This window comes from Octopus sinensis, linkage group LG29, assembly GCF_006345805.1.
Source record: "Octopus sinensis linkage group LG29, ASM634580v1, whole genome shotgun sequence".
NCBI classification, from domain to species: domain Eukaryota; kingdom Metazoa; phylum Mollusca; class Cephalopoda; order Octopoda; family Octopodidae; genus Octopus; species Octopus sinensis.
In genome coordinates, this window is record NC_043025.1 from 6,210,214 (window position 1) to 6,228,584 (window position 18,371).

Genomic DNA, 18,371 nt, shown 5'->3' on the forward strand with positions numbered 1-18,371 from the left:
CGTTCTTTTAGAACAACGACTTCATGGCTTGAAGACACCAAAACAAAAATGGCTAAGAAAGCCCGAATTTATAAGGGAAGTAACTCTCTAAAATGCTTATATAGTTATTTCCCTTACAAACCCGAGCAACGCCGGGCGATACTGCTAGTAAGTAATAATAGTAATGTGAAATTTTTGATTCATTTGTTTACTTTTATATATTTGTTGGAGGTAGCTTCAGTTTTTATGATAATATGCATTTCATTTCAACATATGAGTTTATTAATAATGATAACTATAACATCTTCATCTTAATTATATATTTCTAATTTGGTTTCCATTTTGATAACATAGAAATGATATCAGAAAACAGCAACAAAATTGATTTTAATTAAAACTTTTAATTTTTGATTTGTGCATGTGTGTGTGTGTGTGTGTGAAAGGCGGCGAGCTGGCAGAATCGTTAGCACGCCGGGCGAAATGCGTAGCCGTATTTCGTCTGCCGTTACGTTCCGAGTTCAAATTCCGCCGAGGTCGACTTTGCCTTTCATCCTTTCGGGGTCGATAAATTAAGTACCAGTTACGCACTGGGGTCGATGTAATCGACTTAATACCTGTGTCTGTCCTTGTTTGTCCCCTCTGTGTTTAGCCCCTTGTGGGTAATAAAGAAATAGGTATGCATGACCATGTGGTTAAGATGTTTGCTTCCCATCCACTTGGTTTTGAGTTCAGTCCCACTGCATGGCACTTTGGTTGAGTATCTTCTATTTTGGCCTTGGACCCACCAAAGTCTTGAGTGTGGACTTGGTACATTGAAAGTGAAAGAAAACCACCTGTGTGTGCATAGGCACACATTTGTGTCTCCTTGTATTGGTATTACTCAGAATCAGATTAGAAAGGAAACTCCTTAACTACCGAGACACCTCTGTGTTTGTGTGTGTGCTTATATGCAAGTCGTGTATTTGTATGTGAGTATATACCTGTGTGTGTGTGTGTATTAATATTTTTTATAAGTGATCACTGTGTATTGACTAGAGATCATTTATCAGATTTAAGCTTATAAAAAATATTATTTACAGAATAGTAAAACTCGGCACCGCTTATCAAATCATTACATACACACACACGCACACACACAAGCTTCTAACATTGCAGGAAAACCTTTATATTTCGGGTGCAAAGACCCATCCTTAGAAGGAAGCAGTCCAAGAAATGTCTAGTTACATCAATTTTGTTATTTTATTTTAAACTGCTCAGTAGTTGGAGAGTTTCTGTTCACCCAAATACTGAACAGTTTAACCCCCTTCAGCATTCAAACCAGCCATATCTGGCCTCTTATACCAACCTGACAATGTCATTCCAAAAGTAAACAACCACGTAAAATTCTCAAAGCTAGGAGATAATGCATGATTAACTGAAAACAATGTGAATAAATAAGCCTTATATTTGATATTGTGAAGGCGCATGGCTCAGTGGTTAGAGCGTCGAGCTTACGATCGTGAGGTTGTGAGCTCGAATCCCGGACCGGGCTGCGTGTTGTGTTCTTGAGCAAGGCACTTTATTTCACGTTGCTCCAGTTCACTCAGCTGTAGAAATGAGTTGCGACATCACCGGTGCCAAGCTGTATCGGCCCCTTTGCCTTTCCCTTGGATAACACTAGTGGCGTGGAGAGGGGATGCCAGTATGCATGGGTGACTGCTGGTCTTCCATAAACAACCTTGCCCGGACTTGTGTCTAGGAGGGTAACTTTCTAGGTGCAATCCCATGGTCATTCATGACCGAAGGGGGTCTTTACCCCTTATATTTGATAGAGTAATCTGAATACTAAAGGGTTAAGATAACAAGGGTTAAGAAAAAGTGACAGAGAGACGGCGAAGCTGTCAAACGTCGTTATAGAGAGAAACGCAGACAGACGTACAGAGAGAGAGAGAGAGAAGGGGAGGGATGTGGTCGAAAGCGCTGGCGAAGGCGGCGGGGGAAAAATTGTGGAAGCTTCAAACGTCGATATAGATAGAATTTGAAGGGAAGGGAAGAAAGAGAGAGAGACGGATGAAGACAAGACAGATAAGAGAAAGAGAGAAACGACAAACACTTGCCAAAGTGTGGGGTTTTTTGCCCTAGTAATTACCAACCACAAGGTTCCGGGTTCAGTCCCACTGCGTGGCACCTTAGACAAGTGTCGTCTACTATAGCCACGGGCTGACCAAAGCCTTGTGAGTGGATTTGGTGGACGGAAACTGAAAGATGCCCGTCGTATATATATAGGCGCAGGAGTGGCTGTGTGGTAAGTAGCTTGTTTACCAACCACAAGGTTCCGGGTTCAGTCCCACTGCGTGGCACCTTGGGCAAGTGATTTCTACTATAGCCTCGGGCTGACCAAAGCCTTGTGAGTGGATTTGGTAGACGGAAACTGAAAGAAGTTCGTCTTGTGTATATATATATATGTGTGTGCGTGTGTGTGTGTATGAATATGTTTGTATATCTGTGTTTGTCCCTCCCAACATCGCTTGACAACAGTCACTTAGCGGTTCAGCAAGTGAGACTGATAGAATAAGTACTGGGCTTACAAAGAATAAGTCCTGGGGTTGATTTGCTCAACTAAAGGTGGTGCTCCAGCATGGCCGCAGTCAAATGACTGAAACAAGTAAAAGAGTAAAGAGAGAGAGAGAGCGTCCTTCATTTATGATCTTCTGTAAAAAAAAAAAAAAAATGTCTAGCCATGGGGAAATATTACTTTGCTTGAAAACAGGTGAGGGTTGGCAATAGGAAGGGCATCCAGCCATTGAAACCTTGCCAAATTCTAACCATACCTTGATAACCATACCTCTGTGTGTGTGTGTGTGTGTATTATGTGACTTAATAGTGGTTTTTGACTTTTGAATTTATATTTTTTTACACTTAAATTTAATTATTCATTCTTCCCTCGTGGTTCTACCAAAGCCTTGTAGCAGTAGTAATAGTAGTAGCCATGATAGCAGCAGTATTAGTAGTAGCCATGGTAGCAGCAGTTTTACCCATGTTTTAGTAAACTCGAGTTACTGTTAAAGATCTAAATATTGCGTTCTTTTGCTGTGCGGTTTTTACTTGTATCACTGTGTATATGTATGTATATATTAGTGGACATACGTGTGTGTGTGTGCATTGTATATCTATATGTATTTCTATATACCAGAGTAAGTACATAAATGTGAAACAAGGTGGAAAAAATAGTACTCGAATACCAGAGGTAGAGTAATATGCTTTATTATTAACCCTTTCGTTACTATATTTCTGACCAAAATATACCCCTTATGTGTTTCAATTAATTTCTAACGTAATCATAAATTTAGTCTGGTTTCATTAAACAACTATAACTTTTTTATTTATCAATATATTAACGTGATTTTTGGAAGATAATTTAATGAAATGTTCTCAACCAATTCTATACTATAATTTTTGTCACAAAGTGACTCTAATTGCAGGTAGATACAGGTAAATTCAACAAAATATAAAATTATTAAAATTTTGTTCAAACATCGCTATAGAAAATGGCACCTGTGCAGGTGGCACATAAAAAGCACCCACTACACTCACGAAGTGGTTGGCGTTAGGAAGGGCATCCAGCTGTAGAAACACTGCCAGATCAGACTGGGCCTGGTGCAGCCTTCTGGCTTCCCAGACCCTAGTTGAACCGTCCAACCCATGCTAGCATGGAAAGCACCCACTATACTCATGGAGTGGTTGGCGTTAGGAAGGGCATCCAGCCGTAGAAACACTGCCAGATCAGACTGGGCCTGGTGCAGCCTTCTGGCTTCCCAGATCCCAGTTGAACCGTCCAACCCATGCTAGCATGGAAAGCGGATGCTAAACGATGATGATGATGATGATGAATACATTCATCTCATTGCTTCCTTTTAGTTCGAAACCCTTTCCTTTTGGTTTAGAAAGCTTTAAGATAGAGGGAGGTATTGGGGAGAGGAACAGGCAGTGTGTCATTGGTGAGTAAATTTAACCCTTCAGCACCCACAGGGCTCTGAAAAAATATAATGATTCTTTATTCATGTTGTTTTTGAGTTTACCCTGCATTGTTCTGTAGCTTTTGAGATTTCAATGATGTGATTATATATTTTCAGTATGACATTGTCGGGTAGGTATAAGAGGCTGGATCTGGCCAGTGATTTCAAATTACACACGCACGTGTACATAAACTTTTTTTTTTTTTTCCATACTGCAAATAGTGAAATTGTCGTGAGCAATGTTGACATCATGTAACTGGCACCTGTTTTGGTGGCACAAAAAGCATCTTTCAAGCATTGGGCCTCACGGAGGCAAGATGCCCGATGCTGGTGGCACATCAAAAGCAACTTTAGAGTGTTGTGCCTCATGGAGGCAATGACAAATGACCAAAAGTGGCTGTGTGTAAGTAGCTTGCTAACCAACCACATGGTTCCGGGTTCAGTCCTACTGTGTGGCATCTTGGGCAAGTGTCTTCTACTATAGCCCCGGGCCGACCAATGCCTTGTGAGTGGATTTGGTAGATGGAAACTGAAAGAAGCCTGTCGTATATATATGTATATGTATGTTTGTGTGTCTGTGTTTGTCCCCCTAGCATTGCTTGACAACCGATGCTGGTGTGTTTACATCCCTGTCACTTAGAGACCGATAGAATAAGTACTAGGCTTACAAAGAATAAGTCCCGGGGTCAATTTGCTCGGCTAAAGGCGGTGCTCCAGCATGGCCGCAGTCAAATGACTGAAACAAGTAAAAGAGTAAATTGAAGGTGTTTGAGCTGAGGAAGATTTGGCTGCTGTTTTACTGTTTATTTCAAATTAAGGACTATGCAGAGCAGCAATGCTTTACAAGCGTAAATTGGTAGCCATAATCTATATAGAAACTCTTGCATGTACGTGTGTCTGTATATGTAGCTTAACCCTTTAGCATCCAGATTATCCTGTCAAATGTAATGCTTAATAATTCACTTTGTTTTGAATTAATCCTGCATTATCTCATAGCTTTGTGATTTCAATGATGAGATTGTATATTTTAAGAATGACATTGTAGGGTAGGTGAGAGGGGCTGGATCTGGCCTTGTTTTGAATTAATCGTGCATTATCTCATAGTTTTGAGATTTCAATGATGAGATTGTATATTTTAAGAATGACATTGTAGGGTAGGTGTGAGAGGCTGGATCTGGCCCTTGTTTTGAATTAATCGTGCATTATCTCATAGCTTTGAGATTTCAATGATGAGATTGTATATTTTAAGAATGACATTGTAGGGTAGGTGTGAGAGGCTGGATCTGGCCCTTGTTTTGAATTAATCGTGCATTATCTCATAGCTTTGAGATTTCAATGATGAGATTGTATATTTTAAGAATGACATTGTAGGGTAGGTGAGAGAGGCTGGATCTGGCCTTGTTTTGAATTAATCATGCATTATCTCATAGCTTTGAGATTTCAATGATGAGATTGTATATTTTAAGAATGACATTGTAGGGTAGGTGTGAGAGGCTGGATCTGGCCTTTGTTCTGAATTAATCATGCATTATCTCATAGTTTTGAGATTTCAATGATGTGATTGTTTATTTTTAGAATGACATTATAGGGTAGGTGTGAGAAGCTGGATCTGGCCTTGTTTTGAATTAATCATGCATTATCTCATAGCTTTGAGATTTCAATGATGTGATTGTTTATTTTTAGAATGACATTGTAGGGTAGGTGTGAGAGGCTGGATCTGGCCTTTGTTTTGAATTAATCATGCATTATCTCATAGCTTTGTGATTTCAATGATGTGATTGTTTATTTTAAGAATGACATTTTAGCATTCAGGTTCCTCTCTCAAATGTAATGCTTATTTATTGACATTGTTTTGAATTAATCATGCTTTTGCTTTCTGTGCTGAAATTTCGATGATGTGCTTGTTTATTTTTATATGATATTGTAAGGTAGGTGTGAGAAGCCAGATCTGGCCAATTTGAACATAAAACAGGTAAAATGCTTAGGCCAGGTATGGCTGGTTTTACATGCTAAGTGGTTAAATCTTTTAGCATTTAGATTCCTCTGTCAAATGTATTGCTTATTTATTCACATTGTTTTGAATTAATCATGCATTATCTTGTACCTTTGGGATTTCAGTGGGGTGTTTTTATATAGTTGTAGAATGGCATTGCAGGGTAGGTGTGAGATCTGGCTGGTTTCACCTCAAACAGGGTGAATATTCAGGTTGGAACAAGGCCAGTTTAACCCTTTCATTACCAACCTGGTTGAAACCGGCTCTGTTTTTGTAGTAAAAATGTCTTGTTTTCATAAGTTCTGAATTAAAAGCTTCCACCAAACCTTAGTCACAATTTATGTTCCTAATACTAGCTTAATGATAACTAAGTTATTTTACTAAGTTCCTTGTTATATTTAAAATTAATTGAAAGAAACACAGAGAATCTCAACAGAAATATGGTAACAAAAGGGTTAAAGTCACCATGAAATTTTAACCCTTTTGATACCAACCCGGCTGAAACCACCTCTGGTTCTGTAGTATAAATGTCTTGTTTTCACAAGTTCTGAATTTAAATCTTCCACCAAACCTTAGTCACAATTTATGTTCCTAACACTAGCTTAATGATAACTAAGTTATTTTACTAAATTCTTTGTAATATTTAAAATTAATTGAGAGAAACACAGAGCATCTCAACAGAAATATGGTAACAAAAGGGTTAAAGTCACCATGAAATTTTAACCCTTTTGATACCAACCCGGCTGAAACCACCTCTGGTTCTGTTGTATAAATGTCTTGTTTTCATAAGTTCTGAATTAAAAGCTTCCACCAAACCTTAGTCACAATTTATGTTCCTAATACTAGCTTAATGATAACTAAGTTATTTTACTAAGTTCCTTGTTATATTTAAAATTAATTGAAAGAAACACAGAGAATCTCAACAGAAATATGGTAACAAAAGGGTTAAAGTCACCATGAAATTTTAACCCTTTTGATACCAACCCGGCTGAAACCACCTCTGGTTCTGTAGTATAAATGTCTTGTTTTCACAAGTTCTGAATTTAAATCTTCCACCAAACCTTAGTCACAATTTATGTTCCTAACACTAGCTTAATGATAACTAAGTTATTTTACTAAATTCTTTGTAATATTTAAAATTAATTGAGAGAAACACAGAGCATCTCAACAGAAATATGGTAACAAAAGGGTTAAAGTCACCATGAAATTTTAACCCTTTTGATACCAACCCGGCTGAAACCACCTCTGGTTCTGTTGTATAAATGTCTTGTTTTCATAAGTTCTGAATTAAAATCTTCCACCAAACCTTAGTCACAATTTATGTTCCTAACACTAGCTGAATGATAACTTAGTTATTTTACTAAGTTCCTTGTTATATTTAAAGTAATTGAAAGAAACACAGAGCATCTCAAAATGAATACAGTAACGAAAGGGTTAAATGCTAAAGGGGGAAAATTAAGTACTTGGAGCTAATGATTGATGAAGCATGCTCCTGCATGGCCATGGTCCAGTGACTGAATCTAGTAATAATGTGAAAAGCTTGAAGAGTTTGAGTTCTATGCAAGCGGTCAGTTCTCTGTTTCGTTTTGATTTTTTTTTTCCATGCTTGCATGACTCACACAAGACTATTGAACCAATTCCAATAACCAGATGCTGTTCTTATTACCGACCTTCACCTGTTTCCAAGCAAGGGGATAATCTGCCTGGACATGCTTTCACGGTGGATTCCAAACACAACACCATTCGTATGAACAGAGACTCTTTTGTTTACAGTCACCATGCATGTGTGAAGACAAGGAAAATATTACTAAGGAACAACCGTTCGTGGCCGTTTGCCAGCCCTGTCTGGCCCCCATGTCGGTGACATGTAAAAGCACCATCCGTTCATGGCCGTTTGCCAGCCCTGTCTGGCCCCCGTGTCGGTGGCATGTAAAAGCACCATCCGTTCGTGTCCGTTGCCAGCCTCGCCTGGCCCCCGTGCCGGTGACACGTAAAAGCACCATCCGTTTCGTGGCCGTTTGCCAGCTCTGTCTGGCCTCCGTGTTGGTGGCACGTAAAAGCACCATCCGTTTCGTGGCCGTTTGCCAGCTCTGTCTGGCCCCCGTGTTGGTGACACGTAAAAGCACCATCCGTTCGTGGCCGTTTGCCAGCTCTGTCTGGCACCTGTGCGGGTGGCACGTAAAAAGCACCCACTACACTCACGGAGTGGTTGGCGTTAGGAAGGGCATCCAGCCGTAGAAACACTGCCAGATCTGACTGGGCCTGATGAAGCCTTCCAGCTTCACAGACCCCAGTTGAACCATCCAACCCATGCTAGCATGGAGAACGGACGCTTAATGATGATGATGAAACTTGTCCACTCGGCTGGACGGTTGGTGTTAGGAAGGGCATTCAGCTGTAAAAACCATGCTAAAACTGATGCAGAAGTCTGGTGCAGACTCTGCCTGGTCAGCTCCTGTCAAACAGGCCATGGAAAAAATATTAGCTCGCTTGGAAATGGAGTTGGTGAGAGGAAGGGCATCCAGCTGTAGAAAATTTGCCTCAACTAGTTCCTTCTGACCCATGCAAGCATATGGAAACACGGGACATCAAAGCAATGCTGCTGAAGGTGTGCAAACACACACTTTCAATAGTTTCAGGCAGCTAAGTGTTGCACACACACACACACATATATATATATATATAGGCGCAGGAGTGGTTGTGTGGTAAGTAGCTTGTTTACCAACCACACGGTTCCGGGTTCAGTCCCACTGCGTGGCACCTGAGGCAAGTGTCTTCTGCTATAGCCTCGGGCCGACCAATGCCTTGTGAGTGGATTTGGTAGACGGAAACTGAAAGAAGCCCATCGTATATATGTGTGTATGTATATATATATATATATGTATATATATATATATATATGTATATATATATATATGTATATATATATATATATATATATAAATGCATGTTTGTGTGTCTGTGTTTGTCCCCCTAACATTGCTTGACAACCGATGCTGGTGTGTTTATGTCCCCATTACTTAGCGGTTCGGCAAAAGAGACCAATAGAATAAGTACTGGGCTTACAAAAGAAGAAGTCCTGGGGTCGAGTTGCTCGATTAAAGGCGGTGCTCCAGCATGGCCGCAGTCAAATGACTGAAACAAGTAAAAGAGTATATATATATTATGGCTGCCCCCTCGATATCAAGTATGGCCATTGCACGAAGCTTAACTATTATTGGTGCTATGATCGAATGTGACTTTTTAGCCCAGCTAAAGATCTACAATGTCTTGTACAGAATTGGCAGCTAAAACCTTTACCATCAATAGCCGGCTGTAGTTGTAACTGGGCTTCATGTACCTTTGCAGGTCGTTTAATTCCTCCTGCCGAATTACACTCTCTTCCACATGCCTGACAGGTATGATTAGTATGGTGGACGTTAAATGATGATGATGATCACATGAAATGCCTGTATTTATAAAGCTGGTATTTATAAAGCTGGCATTATCATTTAATGTTTGTCTTCCGTGCTGGTGTTGGTCAGATGGTTTCTCAGAATCCGACGAGCCAGGTGACTGTGCCAATCTCCAGTGTATGTTCTGGCTTGGTTTCTCCAGCTTGATGCCCTTCCTAATGCCAACCACTTTACAGAGTGTACTGGGTTCTTTTTCTGTGGCACCAGCTGCAGTGAGGTGACTAAATAAAATTGCGAGTCAAAACTGCTCAACATTAGAGGTTTAATATCGGTAGAGGTGGTTTTAATGCTTCGTGTTTTGGGTTTGATGTATGATTGGAGAGAAACTGTTGCTATAGAGATGCATGGCTACCCCAGCTGGAAAGGGAGATGGTGAGGGTGTATCCTTAAGGTACAAAGTCTGCGGCGAGCGGGCAAAATGCTTAGTCGAGTTCGACTTTGCTTTCATCCTTTCGGGGTCGATAAATTAAGTACCAGTTACACACTGGGGTCGATATAATCGACTTAATCCGTTTGTCTGTCTTTGTTTGTCCTCTCTGTGTTTAGCCCCTTGTGGGTAGTAAAGAAATAGGTACAAAGTCAATATAAAAGGGGGAGAGAGAGAATAGGGATAGTGGATCAGGAAGGGTTGGTAGTCTGCAAGAATGTGAGAAGTGACAGATGGTTAGAGATGGGGGTGGGGAGGTGCAGTTTCCTTTTAATGCCCACTTTTCTATGGGTCAGCTAAAATTAGTTGAAGTAGATTTTCTATGGCTGGGTGCCCTTCCTGTCACTACCCCTCACCTGTTTCCAAACAAGGTAATATTTTGCCATGGAAAATTGGAAACGAATTAAGCTTGTTTACAATGATGCCGAGACAAAGGGTGAGGTGGGGATATACACACAACGGGCCTTTTGTTCCCAGCTATCAAATTACACTTAAAACATTGGTCAACTCGTGGCTATCTTAGAAGCAAACCCTGCAATTCCAAAGCAAAATCAAAAAGGCCCAATTGTTATCCTTGTTCATTTAGAGGAGGATTAGCCTTTATCTTTCTCTCTTACACTGAGTTTATGAACTACAGGTAAATTAATGTTAATTATATATTAATCATGTCTCCTTTCTTTTGTTTCATGAACCAAAGCACCTCATGCCCATGGCCCAGGGGACGAGGTTGATGACTCAAACAACAGTCCCAATCGTTCCGACTTCTCATCCTGGCAACATGGAACAGACTGGTAACCCTCAGCATTCAGCGCCGTTATATGGTAAGCTAATATTCAACTATTGCTTCTTTGGTTTTGTATTTATTTTGTGTGTGTGTTGAGAATCTTCGTTCATTTTCATGTTGGATTCTCCCTGCTGATATGCAAGTTTGAAAACCTGTAAACAGCAAAGGTGCTTACACAATACAAGAACTTTTCAAAAGATTTGTGTGCGTTTTATATAAGTGTGTGTACATACTTTAAAGTGGTTGCTGTTTGGGAGGGCATCCAGCTGTAAAAATCATGCCAAAACTGGGCTTGCCTGTGCTGGTGCCACATAAGGAGCACTGTCCACTCTGCAGAGTGGATGGTCGTTAGGAAGGGCATCCAGTCATAAAAAAAATCATCCCCAGAACAGAAGCCTGGTGCCTTCCAACCACATTTTCAATTTCAGCCCCACGACATGGCACCTCAGGTAAGTGTCTTCTGCTATAGTACCGGGCCTGCTAAAGTTTTGGAGTGGTTGGAGATCACGCGGTCGTTAGCCTCAAATCGCCAGGCCTGGTCTCAGCGTTTGTGAGAGATGCAGCATTGAGGATGAATGAAGCCAGCTCAACCCACCCCGGGAGAATGCTGTAAGAAGAAGAAGAAGAAGAAGAAGCCTGCTAAAGTCTTGTGTGCAATTTTAGATGGAAACTGAACGAAGCTCGTCATGTATGTTTGGGTCCCTTTGTCTCAACATCACATGATAGTCGTAAATGAGTGTCCCTGTCATACAAGCAGTGTTGTTCATTTCCAATATTCTGCGCAAGCATGTCTGGTCAATGGAAATATTACCTGGCTTGGAAACAGGTGAGGGTTGGCAGCAGGTAAGATATCCAGCCATGGAAAATCTGCCTTTGTATACTCTGTTGTATACAACTTAGACAAGCATAGAAAAGTGGAAATGGCTCAGGAATACAAGGGCAGAGACAAGCTGTGGCCCAGGTGGGGTGGAGAGCAATCATCACTAGTTTTGTCTGGTTCTATACACTCTTTTACTTGCTTCAGTCATTTGACTGCGGCCATGCTGGAGCACCGCGTTTAGTCGAGCAAATCGACCCTGGGACTTATTCTTTTGTGAGCCCAGTACTTATTCTATCGGTCTCTTTTGCCGAGCCGCTAAGTGACGGGGACATAAAGACACCAGCATCGGTTGTCAAGCAATGCTAGGGGGACAAACACACACACACATATATATATACATATATACGACGGGCTTCTTTCAGTTTCCGTCTACCAAATCCACTCACAAGGCTATAGCAGAAGACACTTGCCCAAGATGTCACGCAGTGGGACTGAACCCGGAACCATGTGGTTTGTTAGCAAACTACTTACCACACAGCCACTCCTGCGCTATCTCTACCATTTATTTTTATTATTTTTTTTTATGTTTTGAATGTCTTTTAATTGTCTTTTTTTTTTTGTCATTTACTCTTGAAGTTCCGACGCCACATGTACAACATCACCCCAACCATCCTCCGTTGCCTCATCCGACACAGACACACATGGGCCACCATCCAGGAGGTGGTCACTCTCAAGGCAACCAAATGAACACTCAGGGAAGCGGTCATCCAGCCCCTAGTCCAGTCCAAACTCAAGGGCCGTCGTCTCAGCAGGGCCAGCACCCACAGCATCCACCAAGCTCTGGGACGCCACAACCACAGCCACCCATGAACTTCCAAACGATGGGTATCCAGGGACACCCGCCGCTGCAGGGAAGCCCCCACAACCCGACATCCCCGCCCAGTGTCCACCCGGCGTCGCTGTCGTACCCTATAACCCCGCACTCGCATATGCAGGCGACCGGTGCTCAAATCTCTGTGCCCGCTGGTGCTCAGGGGCACCCACAGACTTCAGTTACGCACTCACAGATGCATAGCCACTCCCACAACACTCATATACCACCCCAACCTTTAGTTATGATGCCCCCAACAGCACATCCTCACACAACTCAACATATGCAGCCTCAACAAGTACAGCCTGGACATCATTTTCAGGGACATCCCATGCACGGTGAGTGTTTATTATTATCATTATTATTATTATTGGCTGAGGTCGACTTTGCCTTTCATCCTTCTGGGGTCGTTGAATTAAGTACCAGTTGAGTACTGGGGTTGGTGTAATTGACTATCCTCCTCCTCCAAATTTCACGCCTTATGCCTATAATAGAAAGGATTATTATTATTATTATTATTATTATTATTTATTATTTATTATTTATTATTGTGCAAGAAAGGCCAGTATAAATGACCAATTATGAGGTTTCGCCTGTAATTGAAAAAGGTATTATAAAAGGAGAAAGGGGCTCTCTACCCCCCTTTTGACCAGGCTCCCATGGCTTTTATGGGTTTTTCCACGTGAGACCTTTTCTTTTTTCGAAGCGTCTCCTCTATTGGGAGTTTTTCGTTGTTAAAATTTTTGATCGTTAAACTGCTTTTTACTCGGGTTTTTTTTTTCACAAACAGACAAAACCTTTTGTAACCTTTCGTCCTGTTTTGTTCCTTTATGTTTTCCAATCATATTTGTCAGCCCTTGTGGCCAATAAAAAGAATTAATTATTATTATTATTATTGTCATTATTGGCAGTGAGCTGGTCGAAATGCTTAGTGGCATTTCGTCTGCCGCTACATTCTCAGTTTAAATTCCGCCAAGGTCAACTTTGCCTTTCATCCTTTGAGGGTTGATAAATTAAGTACCAGTTACACACTGGGATCAATGTAATCGACTGGTCCCCTCCCCAAAATTTCAGGCCTTGTGCCTATAATAGAAAGGATTATTATTATTGTTATTAATTTCATTTCGTCCGTCTTCACATTTTGCGTTTAAATTCTACCAAGGTCAACTTTGCCTTTCATCCTTTCGGGTCAGTAAACTAAAGTACCAGTTGAGTACTGAGGTCAGTGTAATCGATTAGCCCCCTCCCCCAAGATCTCGGCCTTGTGCCTATATTAGAAAGGATTATTATTATTATTTATAATAATATATCTTTGTTATATTGTATGTTTAGTGTTATTATGTTTATTATAAAATTATGGTAGCAAGCTGGTAGAATCGTTAGCACACTGGGCAAAATACTTAAAGATATATTGCCAGTCACTGTTCTGAGTTCAAATTCTGCCGAGGTCGGCTTTACCTTTCATCCTTTCGGGGGAGGGGGGATCGATTAAATAAGTGCCAGTTATGCACTGGAGTCTATCCTTGTTTGTCCCCTCTGTCTTTAGCCGCTCCTCCCTGTGGGCAATAAAGAAATAAATATTCTACGTGCTATTATTTATGGACTTCATATCTCTTGAAGGTGCTAAATTTTTACGTTATCCGGTCCAGATTGTAAAGTGGCTGGCATTTGGAAGGGCATCCAGCTGTAAAAACCATGACAAACTGCCCTCACCTGGGCTGGTGCCATGGAAAAAGCACTGAGTCTACACTGTGGGGTGGTTGGCATTTGGAAGGGCATCCAGCTGTAAAAACCATGACAAACTGACCTCACCTGTGCTGGTGCCATGGAAAAAGCACTGAGTCTACACTGTGGGGTGGTTGGCATTTGGAAGAGCATCCAGCTGTAAAAACCATGACAAAGTGACCTCACCTGGGCTGGTGCCATGGAAAAAGCACTGAGTCTACACTGTGGGGTGGTTGGCATTTGGAAGGGCATCCAGCTGTAAAAACCATGTCAAACTGACCTCACCTGGGCTGGTGCCATGTAAAAAGCACTCGGCCCAATCTGCAGGGTGGTTGGTGTTAGGAAAGGCATTCAGCTGTGAAAACCCTGCCAAAACAGGTGCTGAAGCCTAGTGCAGTCTTCTTTGCAGCTAGTCCCAGTCGAGCCTTCCAACCCATGCCAGCATGGAATGTGGACATTAAATGATGATGATAATAATTCTCACTGGTAAGAACAAAGCTTCTGAAAATGGCTGGAGAGAATTCGAAATGCTCTTTGGTATAATGGTAGTATATCAATGCGGTAGTATATAAGGCGGCGAGCTGGCAGAAACGTTAGCAGGACGGGCGAAATGCGTAGCCGTATTTCGTCTGCCGTTAGGTTCTGAGTTCAAATTCCGCCGAGGTCGACTTTGCCTTTCATCCTTTCAGGGTCGATAAATTAAGTACCAGTTGTGCAGTGGGGGTCGATGTAATCGACTTAATCCATTTGTCCTTGTTTGTCCCCTCTGTGTTTAGCCCCTTGTGGGTAGTAAAGAAATAGGTATTTCGTCTGTCGCTACGTTCTGAGTTCAAATTCCGCCGAGGTCGACTTTGCCTTTCATCCTTTCGGGGTCGATAAATTGAGTACCAGTTGTGCACGGGGGGGGGGGGGGATCGATGTAATCAACTTAATCCGTTTGTCCTTGTTTGTCCTCTCTGTGTTTGGCCCCTTGTGGGTAGCAAAGAAATAGGTAGTATATCAATGTTTACAGATGTGGGTTCAAATCTCACCAAAAGCTTGTCTTTTTTTTTTTCTTCTTTTTTTACTCATCGAAGGTTGGGGTGTCCCATCAAAGTGGGGTATTTTTTTTTCCTTTAATAATATTTTACACATTATATAGCTTTATTTACTCCAAGTTCCACTGTTAAAACAACTTTTCGTATCTCTTGAAGTTTCTAAATTCTCATAAAAATTTCACAATTCTTACTGGTAATAACAACAAAGCACCTAAAAAAAAAGTGGAGAGACTATAAAGGATTGCTTTGGTCTAATGGTAGCATATGTCCAATTCTCATATTCACAGATGTAGGTTCAAGTTCCAATGACAGCCTTCAGCAATTTCTTCCCTCCAAGTTTTTTTTAACCCAATACAACAACCATATGTGCTGTTATCTCCACCCATGCTTCTCCTGTTTGATTAAATAATTCTATGGTCTAATGGTAGGATATCTGTCATATTCGCAGAAGATGTTGGTTCGAATTCCACAGGTAGCCTTCAACTATTTCTTCCATTCAAGTTTTTGGATCTTTTCGGTTTGATCGGCAGTTTTTTCTAGCGGTGTCATATGAAATTGTCACCCATAATTATGACCCTAGTATCGATCTATTGCATTTCAATCTGTTTTAGGGTTAGGGGTTGGTGGAAGGGTATCTTTTTTTCTTCAGAAATGTAAATAAACCCAATCTGTTTCTTAAACGAAGGACATATTCATACGGCACAGAATGTTTTTTTACCTCAATAGACGTCACTGATTGGTTGAAATTGCAGAAAAAAAACAACAGATATCTTACAAACCGTAGAATTTTCTCAATAAAGCCAAGAGAAAAAGATGTTTTATAAACACATTCTACCAGTTTACGAAGTTTAAAAGTGTTTAGTTACGTGGAAATTATTTTTAAAAATTGCCATTCAAACCGAAAAGATCCTAAACCCAATCTGTTTCTTAAACAAGGGACATATTCATACGGCACAGAATGTTTTTTACCTCAATGGACGTCACTGATTGGTTGAAATTGCAGAAATTTAAGAAAAAGAAACAACAAATATCTTACAAACTGTAGAATTTTCTCAATAAAGCCAAGAGAAAATGATGTTTTATAAACACATTCTACCAGTTTACGAAGTTTAAAAGTGTTTAGTTACATGGAAATTATTTTAAAAAACTGCCTTTCAAACCGAAAAGATCCCTGTTTCTTAAACGAGGAACATATTCATACGGCACAGAATGTTTTCACCTCAGTAGACATCATTGATTGGTTGAAATTGCAGAAATTTAAGAAAAAACAACAAATATCTTACAAACTATAAAATTTTCTCAATAAAGCCAAGAGAAAAAAGATGTTTTATAAACACATTCTACCAGTATACGAAGTTTAAAAGTGTTTTGTTACATGGAAATTATTATAAAAAACTGCCTTTCAAACCAAAAAGATCCCTGTTTCTTAACCGAGGGACATATTCATAGGGCACAGAATGTTTTCACCTCAGTAGACGTCATTGATTGGTTGAAATTGCAGAAATTTAAGAAAAAACAACAAATATCTTACAAACTATAGGATTTTCTCAATAAAGCCAAAAGAAAAAAGATGTTTTATAAACACATTCTACCAGTATACAAAGTTTAAAAGTGTTTAGTTAACTAGAAATTGTGTGTCGTTCAGAATGAAAAGATCCACTATAGAATTTTCTCAATAATGCCAAGAGAAAAAGATGTTTTATTTTGACACATTCTAGCAGTATACGAAGTTTAAAAGTGTTCAGTTACGTGGAAATTATTTTAAAAAACTGCCGGTCAAACCGAAAAGATCCAAGTTTTTTTTTTTAACCCAGCCATGCTCCTTAATAGATTAATAATTCTTTGTGCCTATACTGTTTTGACTTTGCCAGGTTCACACGTCCATCCCACTAATCACCATATGATGGCATCCCAGGCTGCAGCTGCTATCCCAGTTTCAACACCTTCATCCGTTCATCCATCAGTACATTTTATTCCTCATGGTGAGTATTGTTGTTGTTATTATTATTATTATTATTATTAAGCCAGTGAGCTGGCAGAATCATTAGCACGCCGGGCGAAATGCTTAGCAGTATTTCATCCGCCACTATGTTCTGAGTTCAAATTCCGCTGAAGTCAACTTTGCCTTTCATCCTTTCGGGGGTCAATAAATTAAGTACCAGTTACACACTGGGGTCAGTGTAATCAACTTATTCCGCTTCTAACCTCTGCGTCTTCAAAGGTAGATTAACAAATTTCGGGCCTTGTGCCTTTTGTAGAAAGAATTATTATTATTTTTTACACAGTTTCTACTCTGAAGATTTTTGTTTCCCCTTGGCTGGCTCAATCACATGGTTAGAGCCATACTGAAGTTTCATTTTGGACATATGTAGGTCTCGGGTGCAGTCACACACCATGGCACTGTTGCAGGTCTGCTACAGTCCAGGGCTAACCAAAGTCTTGTTGGTAGATTTGGCTAACTGAAAGGAGCCCATCGTTTGTGTATTGGTTTATTTACTTCCCTGTAACTTAGTGAATATCCAGCTTAGAAATAAGTATCGGGGTTGATTTGTTTTGCAGTTCTGGGATTGAATCAAGTCACAGCTAATAAATACTGCATTGAGGTACTTTGGACCAAGTCTTTGCACTGTAGCACCTGGGTAGGATTTGCTAGACATGCTGGTATGGGTTGGACAGTTTGACAAGAGCTGCTTGGGCTCTGTATCTGATTTGGCCTGGTTTCTATAGCTGGGTGCCTTTATGCAGCTCCTGTATGGGTGCTTTTACATGGCACCGGTGCCCACAAGATTAGGAATGCTGAACTCAAGGGGGCAGCAGGGGACATACTTATATACAAGGACAACAACCCTTTTACTTAAGGCTAACTGACTGCATGGGTCAGGCAGTTTTAGGCAGATTCATTTTCTGTAACTAGAGGCCTGTTTTTGTCAACAATCCTGACTTGTTTTCAAGCAAACTAATATTTTCCCCATCATCATCATTTAGCGTCCGCTTTTGATGCTAGCATGGGTTGGACGGTTCAATTGGGGTCTGGGAAGCCAGAAGGCTGCACCAGGCCCAGTCTGATCTGGCAATGTTTCTACGGCTGGATGCCCTTCCTAACGCCAACCACTCCGTGAGTGTAGTGGGTGCTTTTTACGTGCTACTGGAACAGGTGCCAGGTGGGGCTGGCAAACGGCCACGGTCGGTTGGTGCTTTTTACGTGCCACTGGCACGGAGGCCAGGCGAGGTTGGCAAACGGCCACGGTCGGATGGTGCTTTTTACGTGCCACTGGCACGGGGGCC

General features: G+C 40.9%; 1 protein-coding gene across 1 annotated transcript in view; it reads left to right on the plus strand.

The window, feature by feature from the left end:
- LOC115226164 (extensin) overlaps nt 1-18,371 on the plus strand; it is a 63,023-nt gene that overhangs the window by 33,214 nt on the left and 11,438 nt on the right. Inside the window, exons 5-7 of the mRNA XM_036514795.1 lie at nt 10,547-10,670; nt 12,090-12,662; nt 16,958-17,068. Coding sequence (XP_036370688.1) covers nt 10,547-10,670; nt 12,090-12,662; nt 16,958-17,068 — 808 coding nt within the window. The remainder of the gene's footprint in view (nt 1-10,546; nt 10,671-12,089; nt 12,663-16,957; nt 17,069-18,371) is intronic.